Genomic DNA, 18,201 nt, shown 5'->3' with positions numbered 1-18,201 from the left:
AGAGAAACACCCTGCACACAAAACCAATGAAGCCTGACCTGATGATCTCCAATAACATTACTCACTCTCACTCTCTCTCTCACACACACACACACAAACACACAACCACTCAAGCACATACACACACACAGAGGTAGTACCAGGCCACTAACCATCACCCATTCATCTTTCTCTCCATCTAGATCACAGTGCTGTTCATCTGACTCTAACTCTGTTTTACAGCTCGGCCCCTCATCTCACGTTCTCAAACCTACCACACCTCATCTCTTCACTGCATAACCTTCATTTCTTCCTTCCTTTTAACCCCTTTCTTTTGCTCTTTTTATTCCTAGACCTGTGACTCATCTATCATTCATTGTGGCTGTAAAGTAACAGTTATATCTCTTGAGCCTTTGATCTCTGTAGGTTTGGCACATATCCTTTCTGCCGACACAGTACCTCCGGTTTTTACACACACACATTTGATTTGTCAGTAGAAAGGGTTAGAGTTAGAAAGAGACAGGCCAAGACAGGCCAATAGAAAAGGGGAGTCTCTCTCTCTCTCTCTCTCTCTCTCTCTCTCTCTCTCTCTCTCTCTCTCTCTCTCTCTCTCTCTCTCTCTCTCTCTCTCTCTCTCAGAGAGAGAGAGACAGAGAGAAAAGATCAAACAGTGAGAAGTCATACACACCTAACACACATCAAAAACCTAAAAAGCAGCCTGTACTTACACGTGATTCATACATGTACACACACACACACACACACACACACACACACACACACACACACACACACACACACAGTATACACACAAACTCTCCAGCGGTCCTCAAGGGTGTGTTTAAGCCTTAGGGTGACAAAGTTGATAAATATGATTTACATAACAGTACATGACATAACAGTTACTGGTCATTAAATTGATATCTTTTCAAGAGACCTTAAAGGAATGCTGGGTTAATTGCTCCATGAGTAGACCAGAGACCATTAAAAACAACTTAAATGGCACTGAATAATTGAACAGTACAAAATTACTGCTAAGCATTAGTGGGAGTTTGTTATTCACTCACATACATGTAACATGTGAATAGGGATATATGTACCACACAACAGAGGAGTGATAATCAGTGAGATTGACTAAAACAGGCATATTTTTTGGCGTGAGATGCATTGAAGTCAATGGAATTCTTTTTCATGCTAGCATGACACAGGACATAAAAGCAGGCGTCTCTCAGGAGTGGTGTGAGAGTTGGTAACCCTGATCCAACCAGGATGGCCATAGACTCTAGAACTGATCTGGGCCTGGTCTGTCATACCATGTCATGGCCAACCCGAGGTTAGGTCCATTCAAAGGCCTGGGACAGGAAGATATCTGTATTAGGTTGACCTAGTCCACATAAATTAAATGTTGGTGGTAAAACGGCTTGCTCCTTCAGTCTACAACTGTTTCTTGACAGTCACTCAGACACACACACACACACACACACACACACACACACAAACAAACACACAGACCTGGATGAATAACTGTAAAAGAACGCCACGCCGCCTCTCCCAGATTTTCTGAGTACATGAACCTCAGGGTGTTCTCCTCTCTACAGTTCAAACTGCACGTGTAACCACAGACTGATTGCACTCCCACTTTTCTTAGTCACATCTGAACAAACCCAGGGCTTCACTGAGCATTACTCATTCACCTCTTAAGGATTGTCCTGCCTGTCTTCTGTGGTCATCACTGACAGACTATGAAAGCCCACAGGCGATGCGCCGTCGCCAGACCCTCTTCCATTTTTGTTTAAGCGACACTTTTCGCTTGGACTAAAAATTCACCTTTATACTTCCCCTCTTTCCCCTCCTTCCTCTCGTCTCTCATCCGTCTCTCCTTTGCCTCCCTCTATCCTGTCTCTGAATGAAAAGAAAACGCTTGGCTGGTGAGGTTGGCGGTGAGGTTTGTTTTGAGTGAGACTGAGTATTAGCTGCCACGCCACCATCCATTATTTAGTAAACTACTAGTCAGAGGTGTCGACTGCTAGATTCAGTTACAGGCGCGTCTATTAGAAGCTGTTTGTAGCCCAAGGCCATAGGGCCCTGTGGGTTTAGGCAATGACACTAAAGATGCTAACCTCTACTGAGCCAACTGTGCCATGCACATCAATGTTGAGAGGACCAGGTTAAACACAAAGCAGTTGGTGAGGTGGGTATGAGACAGGAAAAGGGTTGAAGCTGCTGTTGTGTGTGTGTGTGTGTGTGTGTGTGTGTGTGTGTGTGTTTGTGTTATGTATTGTTTGGGGGGGGGGTGGAGGAGAGGGGGGTTAAGTACCCCAGCTTTGATCTAGTTCTCAGAGGGTTATATCGGCTAAAACAAATTTGGCAGATCTCTCTTCCTCAGACGGGGCAGCGCTCTTCCTCAGGCAGAGATTAGTCTTCCTCACGCTGAGCCTGCGCTCCCTGTGGCAGCCATGAGGCAGCTCTGCAGGCGGGCAGGAGCTTTGCATGATGGGAAAATAAGAGCTGTCAACACCTCAGCAAAAATCCTGGGCTTCTGTCTCACCCCTCCAACACTGCTAGTGCCACGCTTAAGTGCCACGCAAATAAATGCAGAGCCCTGATCCAACGTTAAGATATGATTTAAAAACACTGGGGTCTTTACCTTGACGAGTCTTAATGAATTGGCACACGCGCACACACATACGTACAGACACAACCACACACCCACATACATGCAGTGGTGACACAGGAGTGGAAAATGTGGGAAAAGACAAACTGACTGAAAAATGGATTCTGCAGGCAGCAGAGAGTGGGGTACGCTCACCCCTCCGTCTCTCTCAGAGAGGAAGCCAGGGTCCTGAGACAGGCCTCACCTGTCCCTCAGTGAGTGGGAGCGAGAGGGCTACAGCTGATGCTGATAAACTATTCATCAGCAGTCCGGCTGCCTTGGCCCGCTCCGTGTGGAAGCCAAGGGTAGGGGTGTCAAGGAAACAGCTGCCTCGGAATTCCTCTTTGAAAAAAAAAACAAAACCAACCAAACAAAACCATCCTATCCCGTCTGTCCCAGAACTCATTTGACGACATCACCGGGATGCAGCTTTCGGATTAGTTGGCAAAAGGGACCCTAACCCCCCCAACCCCCATGAGGGAGGCTGGCAAATGTAGTATCAAAAAGCAGGAAACGCCCTGACCTCACTTCCTGTCCTTGTGAGCTTCCTCTATGTCATGACAGAGAGGAGCGGAGCCAAACACTGTTCCCATGACAGCTGTAAGGGATGGGATGGGGACGGGATGGGAGCAGGCCTTCTGCACCGCAGGGTTTGATAGGCTCGCACTGGAATGCACCGACTGTGCAAAGCCACAAATAGAACATGCAAGCCTTTCTGAAAGACAAAGAGCTGTCCTGCTTTGAACACTTATTACTGTGACAGTGTGTGGCTATGAGTTGTGCAGACTTGTGTCTGTTGGGCTGGTGCCTCCTCTCTGTCCCACACACACCCACACACCCACACACACACACACACACACACACACACACACACACACACACTTCAAACTTTTCAAATTGCATCCACAAGTCCCGCCACCTGCCTGTGTTTCCAGCTTCAGCTGTGAACCCTGGTTCCCACCCCTGCTTCCTGCGACTCCTCTGAAAACCGAGTGGGGAGGGGGTGGGGAGGTAGGGGGGAGGAGAGGAGCGAGATGAGCACTGAGGCGTGAAAGAGGACCGCAGATACGGAAGGAGGGGGAAAGAAAAGAAACATGAAGAAGAAAAGAAAGGGCTGTAGAGACGTGTCTGTGTGAAGGAGTGCGTGGGTGTTGGAGGAACGTGATGGCAATCCCAAACACAGCAGCAACAGCACTGGTTCTAGAAGTACCTCGCCTTCTGCTTCTCTCTCATCTCCAGAACTGATTCACCAGAATTCTAAGTCAGGGAGCCCAAGTACAGATGAAAACACAACAGACCTGGACAGCCTTCAAACAGTAGACAACACCACACAGAATGGACAAGTAGAAGAGATGGCAAGATACCCGTAGAGGACGTGTGTGTGTGCGTGTGTGTGTGTGTGTGTGTGTGTGTGTGTGTGTGTGTGTGTGGGTGTGAAAAGTTTCCCAGCGGATGACAACTTTCAAACTTGACATAACTCACCTAAAGTTCACACAAAGCTCCACTACTCCTGATGACTACTTCCTGCCAACAACCTTTAAAACTCTTAAAGCTGCATGTCCTCACAGACAGATCAGATCAGGATCACTGTCTCAGTTAGCGACTGACCTCTTTCTCAGTTAGCGACTCTGAATCAGAAAAGGGCCACATCAATTTTTTTGTGTCTCACCTCCTCGTTCTCGATATTGAGCGTGGCGAGACGCGACTGCAGCTGCTGGAACCTGAGCATGAGCTCGGCCTGCACGGGGGGCTGTGCCGTGATCTGGCATACCTGAGAAGAAGAAGAGCAACACACACCATCAGAGACTAGCAAGTGCTCCAGGGCTCAACAGTCAGAAATCACACATGCTCTTGTTACAGTTGCAGTTGCACTTGGGTTAGAATAAGCTAGGTCCCATGATGGGGACAAACCCTTACCTAAACTTGACCCCAAATTATATGCCCTCGTCTTTATATTAATAATGACTGACTTTTGGATGTTGTAGTGTATAAACAAACATAAACATTTCCATGACGAAGCAAAATAATGACAAAGCCAAAGGGCTTTACATACATGTTTTACAGTGGATTTAGGGACAACACTTTCTGCACTGTTCTAGGCAGCTTCTAGGATGTGTATAACCAAAACATCTACTACTGTGTACCAGAAGTCTCTTCTGACCTCTAGTCATCGTCTGAGGCACAGACTCTTTCCTCTGATCTGAAATCAGCCAGAGTGACAGGAGCCCTCTCACACAAAACCCCCACGCCATTCCCACACCTGCTGAAGCAATCATGAGCGCACCTCATTAGGGCCAGACCACAGTTTTGTTTTCATTGCCGTTAAAATGTAGAAAACAACCCAGACAGCCCCATAACAATGGGCCATAAACACACGCGCAGACATGATATCACACACTCCAAACGGCCTGTCTGTGAGCAGGCCTCAACAAAAAAAGCTTGTATTAAAATCTGCTTGAGGCTGAAAAAAAAAAAAAAAAAAAAAAGAACAATCTGTTCCGAGCCATCTCATAAAAAAACTAAAAAAACTTGGAGGTTTAGAGTTTGAAGCGGAAACGAAGCTGCCTAATTCACAACTCATTTAGCTCTTCACGAAGTCTGGCTTTCTCCTGTGGATCTCATACAAGAGCAGTGGGAGGCATCGCCATTCTGGCAGAACGCTCTAGAAAGCTGGTGTTCATTTAAGAGACGACTTCACGGGCATTAACTCTCAACTTCACAAACATTTAATGGAGCCAGAGCTAGGTTCAGCAGTTAAAAAGGCAGCATAGTTAGACTACAACACTATACAAAGTGTGTTAGCAAGAGAGGGTAAATGTGTTATTGGTGTTATTGGGCTGAAAACTAGACCGTCTTTCTGCTCTGGTGCCCTGAAGCATCTGCGCTGAACTGCATCTGAGGCGGCCTGGCGAATGGAGACCGTGCAAAGCTTTGCTCGACTCATACAGGGTGGCTGCAGGGCAACACAAACAAGCTCATGCTACTGTTATCACGCCCAATCTGCACAGCTGCCTCAAACAAATACGAAACGGCTCTTTCAAAAAGGACATTTAGGTTATACGATTCTGACATCAAAAACATACTGCAGGCTTTCATTTGACGGGAAAAAAAAACTTCCTTCAAACCTATTTATATTTTCAACAACAGATACACACAAAGCACAAAAGTATTTCAACAGATAGATGAGCTCCATTACTGTGTAACCAATTTCTCACCAGGCAACCGCTGAACCCAAAGCATACAGACTGTAAATTCTGCTCCTGTGCAAGCTGCCAATTACCATTTTTGATTTGATTTGCTACAGTCTAACTAAGAGCACATGCAAGCAAACCATCTGAATGTCCCTAAGATAAGCTGAGCTCAGCTTCCTGGAAGGTGTCCTGTCAGGGATCTGATTCCTGTTTGTCCGTGGCATAACGCCCGTCCTCGAACACTGACCTCGTCACCCATGTGGGACTGGAACTCGAACTTGCTGGGGGGGCAGAAGGCAGAGGGGTACATCTCCATGAAGCGCTGGCGGTCGCTGCGGGGGTCCAGGCTGTCCACCGCGTTCTCGATGATGTCCAGGCCCTCGTGCCGCGATGTCTCCAGGTTGTACTCGGCAGACAGGTAGGTGCGCAGCGCACGGTTCAGGCTAGCATGGTAGCCCAGGTCACAGCACTAGTGCCACACAACACACACAAACACACACAGACATACACACACACACACACAGTGAGAGGGAGGCTCTATTGCTACACATCATCTTAGTACAAAGTAGTTTTCCAGTCCCATGTTTGGTTGATGTTGCTCATTTCATACAAGAGAGGAAGAAAAAAAAAATGCCTCGTCATGCTTTTATTCCATAGATCTCCATCGCAGGGCCTTTGAAGTTGCTAAATGATTAGTTCTGCCTGAGCATCTGTACACCTACCGCACTCATAAGTTCTCTCCTAGATATAATCAAAAGACTGAATAATCATCAGTAATTACAACATTATGCAAATGAGGATCATTGATGCTGATGAGTTCTGATTAGGACAGTTTTAGACAATAAACAAACAATTTGCATTTTAAGAAGAGCTCTTGCTGAATAGTCACTGCAGCTCAAGAGCCTCTGTTAATCAGCTGTTTGTAAATACACAACAGATTATATAACTAGGTGACGGGAAAGTCTGTTTCTGTCTGCTACATGCTTGTTTATCCATGGCTTCAAGCACATTATGAACATACAGTACATCCTACTGTCATGATTAGCAAGACCATTACTTAATTCTCTATCTACATTTAAAGTGTGTATACAGGTGTATACAGAGTTCTTCTGACATGATGATCGTCACCAAAAGGTTATGTAAAGAAGCGTGTCTGTTGCTAGTAAGAGCTTAACTGCATTGGACTAATCTGTACTCCTTTCTGTGAAGCAGAGTGCCTGCAATGCCGGCGTCATGACTTCAGAGAGTCTGCCGTCAGCGTGCTGCGAGTCATCTTTGGAGATGCTCTTGTCACCGTGGGTTTAAGTGCCCGCTGAGTGATGCCATATAAATGCAGATGTGATGGAAACGCGTCATGCCCTGCTGGAGGCTGAGGCAGCTCAGTGTTGCTCGAGGCCAACGCGTGGCAGTGCGTTGCATCTGCTGTGCTACCATCTTTGCTCCAAGTCCCATTTAGCCACTCAGGATAGGCTCAAGATGCCAGTGCATTCGGTATAAACACACACACACACACACCATGCTCGGAAACACACACATACCACGCACGCAAAAAAAAATAGACCTCACACTTCAGGAGGCATACTACATAAAAACTGTAGGAGCCCAAACAACACTACCACTCGCACTCTCCTAGGGAACACAGACACACACACACACTCGTTGATAACACACTCGTTGAGATGGCAGACTTCAGGGGGCATACGACACTAAAAGAGAGGAGGCATGCAGTACTGCCCCACACACACTCCCTTAGGTAAATAACAGGTGCATTATTCGAAGGGTCATGCTCTTGGTGTTCCACACATGAACACCTGCAGCACGATATTACTAAGACAAAGTCATTCAGCCTGATATGATTAGATAATTACTATAGTATGATAAACTTGAACTTGAACTGCTACAGTCCAACCGAGCATTGGTCTGACTACTCACAAAGTAAATGTACAAGTAAATGATGAAATCACTCTAACGGTTAATGTTACTCACTATTTTTGAGGCACCTCCGGCAATACCTAACTTTTTAGTTTAGTTGAGCTACGCTTGAATGCCCATAAATGGCACCAAACAAACATGGTTGCTTACAGAGCTCTAGTTTTACGACTTAGTTGAGCTTTAAGCTGGGCCCAGCTGAAGCCCCCCAGCATCTCCTCAGATGAGGGATTTCATATAGAAACCCTCAGAAGACGCTGAACATCAGCTTCATACTAGGCTTTGTTTCAGAACCCCTATACAGCCTGGATGTGGGAACAAAAAAGCCTTTGTGTCAAACTAGCTTCATAAATAACCCACACAAGACCTCTGTCTAGTGCTCCTTGAGGCATGCAGGGAGGTGAAGAAGGGAAAATATGGACAGCGCGGGAAGAGAGGGCAGATGGCATGCCACGGAGGAAAGGTCATGTTTCCTCCATCCCTCCATAGCCCCGGCTGGAGAGGGGAACAAGAGAGGGGTGCACAGGACACCTCCCAGAGGCCCCTGCTCTTTGCTGGGTCCCCGGTGCAGAAAGGCCCGGAAAAGGAGGTGTTTGTTTTAGGGGTGAATGATTTAAAAAAATACAAATAAAATATAAAAAAAACCTCAGGAAGCAGCATTCATAAATAAATCATAGGGGATGTGGCTGAGGTGAGGGGTTATGTTTTTTAAGAATGAGGAGACGGATCAGATGGACGTCTGGAGACTGACGCGAGCCAGACAGGACAGACCCACAGGAGGCCCACTCAGTCATTCACAGAAACTGGGTTTCCAGGCCAGTGACTATTTGAATGTATGAGTGACTGAGTGAGCATGTGTGTGTGCGTTCATATGTGTGTGTGTGAGTGTGTGTGTGTGTGTGTGTGCACGCATGGTAGAGGGTGGGGGTCTACACGTATGTGAGAGGGTGTAAAACTAGATGTATGGGAGCTGTTTTCATAGCTGCTTGTTGGTCACTGGTAAGTCATACCATTAGGTTCCTGTGAACACTAGTAACCAGGAATTAACACAATGGCAATTTCAAGCCTAGCAAGTTATTTTACAAGCAATAAAAAGTCAGCATCGGACAAATGAATATTGTGGTATGATTTCATTTCTTGAGACCGGTTGTTCCTGAACCATATCAGGGACTGGCTATTAACAGTTTGAGGTTGATGATTCAGAGCTTGTTAGCTAATTTTAAGAATGACTGAACATATTATTAGGAACTCATGCCTGGCGTTGAGCATACCGACTGTGTCCTTGTCTGGTGAGGAGGTAAGGTCACTGTGCCTGCAGGCCCACTCCTCAGGGCTTCTAGAACTTTCCATCTCACTGCCACTGAGCCAACACAATTTCCATCCCAGCATGCAGTCTGCACACCAGTGTTCTATCCCCTACCACACAGTTCACACAACTAAATCCATGACTGTGTACACACACACTTTAAAAATAAAAAAAGACAATCTCTTCAAAGGTTGCAGGGAATGCTTCGTTGCACAGTATATTGCAACATACAGAGCTAACAGAGAAAAAAGATACAGATTTGCACTAAAATATATATATATAGTTTTTTCCTCTCCTGCTGACTGTCTTCAGGGGTCTTAAGAGCTTAAATTTAAAGCACCGTCTTTGGGACTTCAGTGGAGCATGTGTTGCTGACTATATACACACACACACACACACACACACACACATTAAAGCAGATCTGAAGACAATGTCAGCCGATGTATTTATTATGGGACATTAATGAGGGGCTCAGAAATAATAGAATTTTTTTTTTTTTACTCGCACACACACACACGCGCACACACACACACACACACACACACACACACACACACACACACACACACACACACACACACACACACACACACACTCGTCGGCGTGTGGCTCAACTGTGGGACTGCGCCTGTCTGTCTGACTGTCTGCCTGCCAGATCCCTTTTGGTTCCTCTTCTGAATATAAAAGTTTCTGGGGCTAAAAATAACGTGGCCTCCCACGGTACTTACATCAATTAAGTCAGACAAATCGTGGATGTAGTACTTGAAAACAGAGGAGTTCGTCGCTTCAAGCGTCAGAAGGTACTCGTTCCGGGCTTTGATGGACTTCAGCTTGTTCTCCGAGTACTTGGCTGCCCGCTGTTGTGAGAGAGATGGGGGGGAGAAAAAAATGAGACAGGTATATAATTAGAGGAACGTTCTTTATTGTCAGCTTCAGCGGGCTTTGGTGTCCGTCTAAGCTTCTAACTCCACTCTGCAGGCTGACTAGCATGCGCCAGCGTCTAAAAATACCACCGCAAGACATAATTAGGCTCCCCAATGTGACACAAAACAAAGACAGAAATACACTGATGGGAGATTAAGAAACAACAGACTCGACTAGGCCCCACTGGCAGTCGTTTAAAGGAGGAGAAGGAAAAGAGGGGAGAAAAAAGCAACAATGTTCGACTAACTTCCTCTTCCTCTTGTCCTGCAGCCAGACATGGCAGTGGTGTTACTCACACACCCAAGTTCTGCCATGACTGACCAGTGGGCACTGACTCACACACACACACACACACACACACACACACACACACACACACTCAATATTACTGCAATTCCACACTGCATTCCAGGAAGCGAACATGAAAGATGACACAAGAAATGTGTTGCTTCCTATTGCCAGTAAATCAAATGTCAGAGCAGTAACACAATCCGGACTAGCAGAGGGAGACAGACACACAGGAAGTGAGAGAAGAAGACAGAATCAAGAGCGAAACATGGTGATCTATAGTAGAGTCCTGTGGAAGAATGGAGGAATGGTTTCCGTCACTGTCGCCCACACTGCTGCGTGAAGGATGGGGTTTGGCATAGGCCTCTGTGACACAGACCAAACTCACTGACCTATGACTAAACCCATGTCCTGCTTGGGTTGGAACACACGGCTGTAACGTCTAAGACTGCAATCTGGTCTTCTGTGTGTGTGTGTGTGTGTGTGTGTGTGTGTGTGTGTGTGTGTCCAGCCCCACCTTCTCCTTCATCTTCTCCATCTTCTTGACGGAGCTGCGCCGCTGGTGCTTGTCCTCCAGGCGGAGGTGGAAGACGGGCCCGCTCTGCTTCTCCTCCTGCTTCTCCGCATCCTTCAGCTTGATCTCCGCACTCAGGCTCTCCGTGTGGTACATGTGGTACGTCTTCATCACCTGTAGAGAAGGAGGAGAGAGGGTCAGACGTGTGTGTGTGTGTGTGTGTTCTAACTTCCAGAATGGTATTGTATAAGTAAAAGTTTGGGAGAGACTGTGTGTGTGTGTGTGTGTGTGTGTGTGTGTGTGTGTGTGTGAGTGTGTGAGTGTGTGAGTGTGTGAGTGTGTGAGTGTGTTCTAGCTTCCAGAGTGGTATGTGTGTTACATCTGTATAAGTACAAGTTTGGGAGAGACTGTGTGTGTGTGTGTGTGTGTGTGTGTGTGTGTGTGTGTGTGTGTGTGTGTGTGTGTGTGTGTGACAAGCAGTATGGCTTTATCCGCAGAGGGAGAGCAGAGGCTAAAGTGTAAATGTTAAAGTTCACACAGGTCATTCATAAAGGCCGTCAGAAAAGCTTTCATCTCCATCCATACCTCACAAAAATCAATCCTGCCTTTATCTTTATCTATACACTTTACAAGGACAGACTGAAGCAGGAGGAGAAATTAAGGAGTGAATGAGAAGAGGAGAGGAGAGAGGAGAGAGAAGAAAAGAAAAGAAAAAGAGAGAAGATTGGAAGAAAGGGAGAGAGAGAGAAGTTTGAGGATAGAGTGGCGAAACATGGGTGAAAGTGAGAGAGTCATCCAGAGAGACAGGGTGTTCTTTCACATGTGAGGCGTCTCTGTGACCTTGGGACACAATAAAGAGGCTAATTCAGAGGACTGCTTAGAAGACGTCATCCCCAGTGGCCTGGAATCTGTGTCCCATACCGCCTTGAATGGAAAGAACACACTTAGGATTTTTCCATAAGCATGCAAAGACTGCACACTAATGGGACACCAGGGGGAAAGGGATATACCCCTGACACCCCTTTTACCCCCCCCCCCCACACACACACACACACACACACAACACCAACTTCCTGACACACACATCCCCCCTCCCCTCATGGAACGTAAGTGCTGACAGACAGTCAGCCTCACTCACTCCCACAGCCAGTCCTCAAGACTCCTCACAGCAGATACACTGATACCTCCAAACCACCCATCCATTTTCCAGGAATTCTCTATTACACCCTCTCTCTATCCCACTTTATCACTATTGCCCTCTCAACCTCTCTCTCACTCACACACACACACACACACACACACACACACACACACACACACACACACACACACACACACACACACACACACACACACCATTCCAACTTAATTCATTACCTGCTTTACTGAATTCTACATAGACCAAATATATACTATATATAACAGTATACTACACTGTAGGTAAGTGTATGTGCCCATCCCATATATTGCATTGTATACATTCTTCATTGAGATTCATGCTGTCTGTCTGTCTCATTACAAGGGTAGTGGGGTAGAAACAGCTACGTGGGGCCATGGAAGAGGGTCAGAGTGGGGGTTTATGTTTTATTACATGAGAGACAGCCCCCTGCAGACACACACACACACACACACCCTGACGCACACATACAGAGCACTGTGGCCTCCTGCAGACACACACAACCCTGACACACACACACACACACACACACACACACCCTGACGCACACATACAGAGCACTATGTGGCCTCCTGCAGACACACACAACCCTGACACACACACACACACACACACACACACACACACACACACACACACACACACACACACCTGACACACACACACAGAGCACTATGTGGCCTCCTGCAGACACACACACACAAACACACACACACACACAGACACACCCCTGACGCACACACAGAGCACTCTGTGGCCTCCTGCAGAGACACATTAGCTCTGCGCTCCAACAGCACCCAGATAACAACCACTTCCCCCTCGCTGAGTCACAGCCGTTACTCACGATTCCTCCCATTAACGCATACGTGTGTGTGTGTGTGTGTGTGTGTGTGTGTGTGTGTGTGTGTGTGTAGGTGTGTGTAAGTGTAAGTGTAGGTGTGTGTGTGTGTGTGTGTGTGTGTGTGTCTCAGACAGAAAGAGAGCAGCTATCAAGAGACCCGCTCTGATTTTATCACTGCTCTTTGCCAGGAATTTCAAACTACACAAGACATGGAGTCTAATGCAGAGGGGTTAGGGGAAGGAGAATAGGAGGAACCCATTCTCCAGTAACTAAATCACCCTAGAGCTTTTCCAGGAAATCTTCCCTTTCACACGGCGAGCAGAAAGGACAGGAAGTACAATACAGCCGTGATGACCAAGACACGCAGACATCTCTGTACCGCTTCACTCACTCATGGGTAAGGAACGGAACCTTGAACCAAGTTAATGTGAGAATGCAGAGGATGCTAAATGAAAAAAATCAACAGCCAGGTGATAAGTGTAATGAGGATAAAAAGAAAGCCCTTTAGGGATCTTCAGACCATCTGCCTTTAAAGTCCCCTCTAAGAGCCTTTACAGGGCTCTTGTTATAGGAATCCTGGTATCTTTCTCCAGGTATTAGCTTCACAGCATTTTTCAACATTTGACAGGTGCCATAAGGGTTCAATTCAAGGAAAGAAATATGCTAAATCTTTCAAAAACAACACATAAACCTTGTAGATATATAAGCCTCTTTGACCCTGCATACTTTAAGGTGAGCTCCGTGTGTGCTCGGGTAAAAGCCTGACTGAATGAGATTACTTTCCCTTCTGTTCACACTTGTGTTTAGTTTTCACCACCATCAGCTACTGGAGGTGCTAAACCAGGGATACTTCTGGTACCGTGGGTCTGTAATAATAAAGGGGCGCTTTTCCACTGAAGTATGATCTACAGAGACTAGGGAGCTCCGTGAGCTTGAGGGCTGAGCTCAGCATCATTTGAGCAATAGTCTTAAAGGCACAGTGCACAATTCCAGTGAAAGGTTGAACAACAGCGAATCAAATTACACCCGGAGGGAAGGTGCTCCTGCAACACATGTCTGTGCCACTTTGTCTCTCTTCCCACGGACGTGAGGGCGATGGCGATTTATATCTGGTTTTCTGTTTAGGGCTTCAGGGAGTCAGCAGATCAAGAGATCTTTCGAGCAGGACATCAGACCTGAAACCACAGTGAGCTCGGGGCAGTCACAGAGAGGACAGAGACAAAGAATCTGTGTGTCTTGAGACAAAGCGAAGTTGACGGAGCTGCCATTTCTTAGCCATGCAATTCAGCTCCTTAAGCCTCAGCTCTGAGGGCAGCAGTGGAGGAGCCCAGCAGGACAGAGGGAGGCTCCGCTGGGCTGGGCTGGGCTGGGCTGGGCTGGGCTAGGTGGGCTGGGCTGGGCTGGGCTGGGCTGGGCTGGGCTGGGCTGGGGCTGGGGTTGGGGCTGGGCTGCCAGAGGCAGTCTGAGGCCATCTAAGGTTACTGGCTCCAGAGTGGAAACCAGGAGCAGCCGGCCTGGCCTCCGTCGCTGTCCATTTTCTTACTGTATGCCTTGACACAAACCTCAAACTGAAAAAAAGGAAAAAGAGCACACTATGCCAACGATCCTCCTGTACTCCTCCAAAGTAAACACAGGCAGAGGGAGTGGCCTGGCCTCTCTGTGCCCTGGTCCTCCAGCTTGGCATGGTGCTTGCGCTCGGCGAGTCCGGGGGAGGATAATTGGGGAAGCCACTAAGCCGGCCGGCCGGCCAGGAACAGGCCTTCGCCTTCCCACTCGCTGGTCGGGAAGCCGGCGTGGCACTGTTTGTGTTTCTGCTCGTTTTAGAAGGACAGAATTTAGCGCCACACCGGGCCTGTTATTTTGGCTGGCTGTGGTCCTCTGTGGTGGCGCTGCGTTCTGATGCAATGGACCCCACTGTGCAATGTCTCCCTCTCCACAGGGTGAACCAGTTCAGACAGACAGCACCAGCCGTGCATTCATGTTGCGTCTGTGTCTCTGTGGCTAGTACAGTAGTTGTTTTCTACAAACAAAACAAACAAAGCTATTTCTTATATTTCTGATCTCGGTAAATACAAGATAGATGATCTTCCCTGTCTTCTGTTGCAAAATTACCATAGTGACGAGTGCAAAAGCATCACCCCCAGGAGGAAAGCGCTTTGGGAAGTCAACACACCAAAGGTTTTATTTCAAGATGAGCGCAGAGCGACAGCCTCCTGTGACACCAGGAAACAGTCCCAGATGGATTACTGTTGCCTCTCTGGAGAGTTGGAGAGACAGAAGAAGCCACTGTTGTGTCTAACTGCACGGGTAAATACCACGGGCTGGGTCTGTGGGCCTGACCATGAGCCATGGCAGATGGGCTGCTTGTGCAGCAGGAAGCAGGAAGTGGAGACTGGATTGTTTGGTGTTACTGGTGATAAGAGACAGAACATACAGTTCCTCGTCAAAGGTGCCTGTTCTGTTGCTAACATCCAGCTGAGGTCATTGGAAGTAGTTCATTCCCGAATATAATTTCCTGTGTGTGTGTGTGTGTGTGTGGGCTTGTGTGTGATTCAGAACCTCTCATTATCAGACTCATACCTCTGATCTAGATATTGGTTATCATTCTGACACTATGACGATCATCTGACTCAGCCATAAACACTTAAACTGTTTTATAAAAGATAAAAAGAATCCCATTTTGTCATGTGAGTGAAGTCCAGGCCAGCTGCCTACTTAAACAAAAGAGCACTTATAACCTACTAAAAACAAGCAATTTATCTGAATGTGGAGTGATTCATCAGAACTGAGGATTACACTGTACGCGGAACACCACAGAAACAACATGAGCTAGCGTGCCCCACTGAAGCCCATACAGAAGCAGGTGACTTAGGCCAACTCTGATACCTAACTGGGCCACTCAAATGACCAGGAGCAACTAGACCAGCGGCGCTGGCTCTTATTATGTTCCCAGTGTGTGTGAAGGTCGAGTTTGTGAAGCATGACCCATCTGTGATTAGTAACTCAGAGCTACTACTGCCAGTTCAGACAGCAGTGAAGAGAGCAAACTGCTGACTCCTGCTAATGCAAACTGCTCATTCACCCTTTTAGACAAAACCATTACTATGAAATCTAGAACGCTAATGGTTTGATCCCTTTGAGAGCACATACTGTATAAATAAGGGTCCTTTTCCATGTTGTTGAAACCATTGGAGGCACATACTACTATTTCAATCAACAAGTGAGGAAAATGGCCCATTCTTCTTTTCAAAGAGTCTGTGAGGAATGGGCTCCTCTAAGGGCAGAGATGTTGACTCCAGGTAGAGAGGGAGTGGGGACTAAGATTGCACCATGAGCAGGACTGAATGCTGGCCGGAATTGGGCTGGTTCTGCCCTAAATACTGCAGATCCAGTCAAGAGTCCGTGCACAGGAGTGGAAACGGAGAAGACCTTCAGAGAAGGGCAGAGAGAGAGAGTGGGGGGGGGGGCCAGCACTCACCGTGTAGAGCTCGTTCAGCACCTTCATCAGGTCCTCCTGCAGCTGAAAGGCTATCTCTTTACTCTGCAGAGGGAGAGGGAAGGGGAGAGAGAGAGAAAATAAATATTATTAACTATTTTTCAATCACAGTAATATCATGTATTATATCATTAGTTACAGCACTTTCTCCCCAGAGCAATGTGGGACGACCACGATGATGATGAACGTGAAACAGGATGTCTGCTTATGCAGGAAAGACGTAAAGGGAGATTAAAGCTAAGTGAGAGAGACCTGAAAGACAGCTGGACAGACATGAAAGAAAGGAAGAATTGCAGAGACGTACAGACAGACAGAGCCTCCCTCAGAGCGCAGGTAACTAAGCTCTTATTTTTAGTTTGCTGGAGATGCGATCGCTGGCTGACAGATGGCGCGTTTGCTAGATCCCGAGCATCATAAGACTCTATGAAGAGTGAGGAGGCTTTGAAAGAGATGGGAACTGCAAGGAAGCGTTGAAAGATGACACAGGCTATATGCATACAAACAAACCCACTCATACACACACATGCACATCTGGGTGTGCAAAGTGTTTCAACCCACATGTGTGGAAGCACACAAAGGTAAACTAAAGACATTACATATGAAAGATCGGCTGCAGTGAATATTTAGATGCATGTGCACACATGAAGGCAGTAACAAGAGGAATTCATTTCCGTCTAAGAGTATTTCCGGAACATGAAGATGGTAAGGGACACGATCTGCATTAGATTGTCTGGAGCACTTTATTCAGCTACTGAGAACACTACATTTACCTCCCAAAGAACACAACTGACCTATTTAGACTAAGTGTCATACAATTGTTACTTCCTGTGGAGATGCTACTTACCAGTACCCCAAAGGTTGATCTATATGGGAACTGGAGCTACCAGTTACGTGCCCATTGCCTGAATTAAATATGACATTTAAATGTAATTGTGTAACATTCACATCTTTGGAGTCGTTTTATTCTGACTGTATAACCTGTCATCATCCTGGTATGGATAAAATATCTTCGCTGAACTATCTCTACTCTGGCTGTAGTAGCATTGCCTGTTAATCGGCATTCTTGCTTTGTGCCATCTATACTACACCTCCATTCCTTTAAATAGCCAGGAGTGCTCTCTAACAAATCAATGCATCAATCGGAAAGTTTCATACCTTGCACCGTTTTTGGATGCCTGTCCTATAGTAACCCTTAGCTAATAAGCTATTTATTCCCGCAATAGCTGGTCTAGGTGTTTAGTGAGGAGAGCTGCAGTGCTGTGTGATGGGTCTGAGGCTGCCGACGAGGATGCTTAGCACGCACAGGCCTCCCCCTAACTCAATCACCTCTGCACTAATCTTATTGCAGCCAATCTCAGCTCATCTCCGATAAGCTCTTATACCCCTGTATCAGGGTGGGATGACTGCGCTGAAAAGCAAAACAGCAAAGCACGGGAGATAATGTCACAGCATAGCATAACACCACAGAGAGGAATAGAGCATGGCATGACACAGCAGAAACCGGCTTATCCATCTCATCCCATCCATCAAGTTATGGATATTTCATGCTCTTTCATTCCTCTGCAGCTTCTAAACTCAATATAATGTAGTTCCCCACAAACAGGAAATACACCAGAACATCTAAATCCCCAAAACATGGCTGTCTGCTTACACGGTCAGGACTAATTCCAAAGGCAAAGCTTTATGGGAGCAGCGTGTGGTTGCCAGAACTGACCGTGATGTGGGTAAAGCCAGAGACACAACGAACCAACATCAAAGAACTAGTGGCGATGAAGGGTGAACGGCCCAAAAAGTTACACATGAACACAACGCAAAGACGACAACCAACGGCCAACTAGCATGTACATACTGCGCCTGCGTGAGAGGAAATAACTGTCCTTACCAGCAGGTCTGTACTAGTGTA

The 18,201-nt window shown here is 46.8% G+C and overlaps 1 protein-coding gene across 2 annotated transcripts in view; it reads right to left on the bottom strand.

The window, feature by feature from the left end:
- The window catches only part of srgap1a (SLIT-ROBO Rho GTPase activating protein 1a), a 102,844-nt gene that overhangs the window by 34,793 nt on the left and 49,850 nt on the right, over positions 1 to 18,201 (bottom strand). For both annotated transcript variants that reach the window (XM_031564517.2, XM_031564519.1), the window contains exons 4-8: positions 16,281 to 16,343; positions 10,788 to 10,958; positions 9,787 to 9,915; positions 6,071 to 6,292; positions 4,302 to 4,403 (exon numbers count right to left, since the gene is read on the bottom strand). In XM_031564517.2, coding sequence (XP_031420377.1) covers positions 4,302 to 4,403; positions 6,071 to 6,292; positions 9,787 to 9,915; positions 10,788 to 10,958; positions 16,281 to 16,343 — 687 coding nt within the window. The remainder of the gene's footprint in view (positions 1 to 4,301; positions 4,404 to 6,070; positions 6,293 to 9,786; positions 9,916 to 10,787; positions 10,959 to 16,280; positions 16,344 to 18,201) is intronic.

The sequence above is a fragment of the Clupea harengus genome, chromosome 3, assembly GCF_900700415.2.
Source record: "Clupea harengus chromosome 3, Ch_v2.0.2, whole genome shotgun sequence".
Taxonomy (NCBI): Eukaryota; Metazoa; Chordata; class Actinopteri; order Clupeiformes; family Clupeidae; genus Clupea; species Clupea harengus.
Note: the sequence above shows the minus strand (reverse complement) of the source record. Positions and strands in the feature narration are given on the sequence as shown.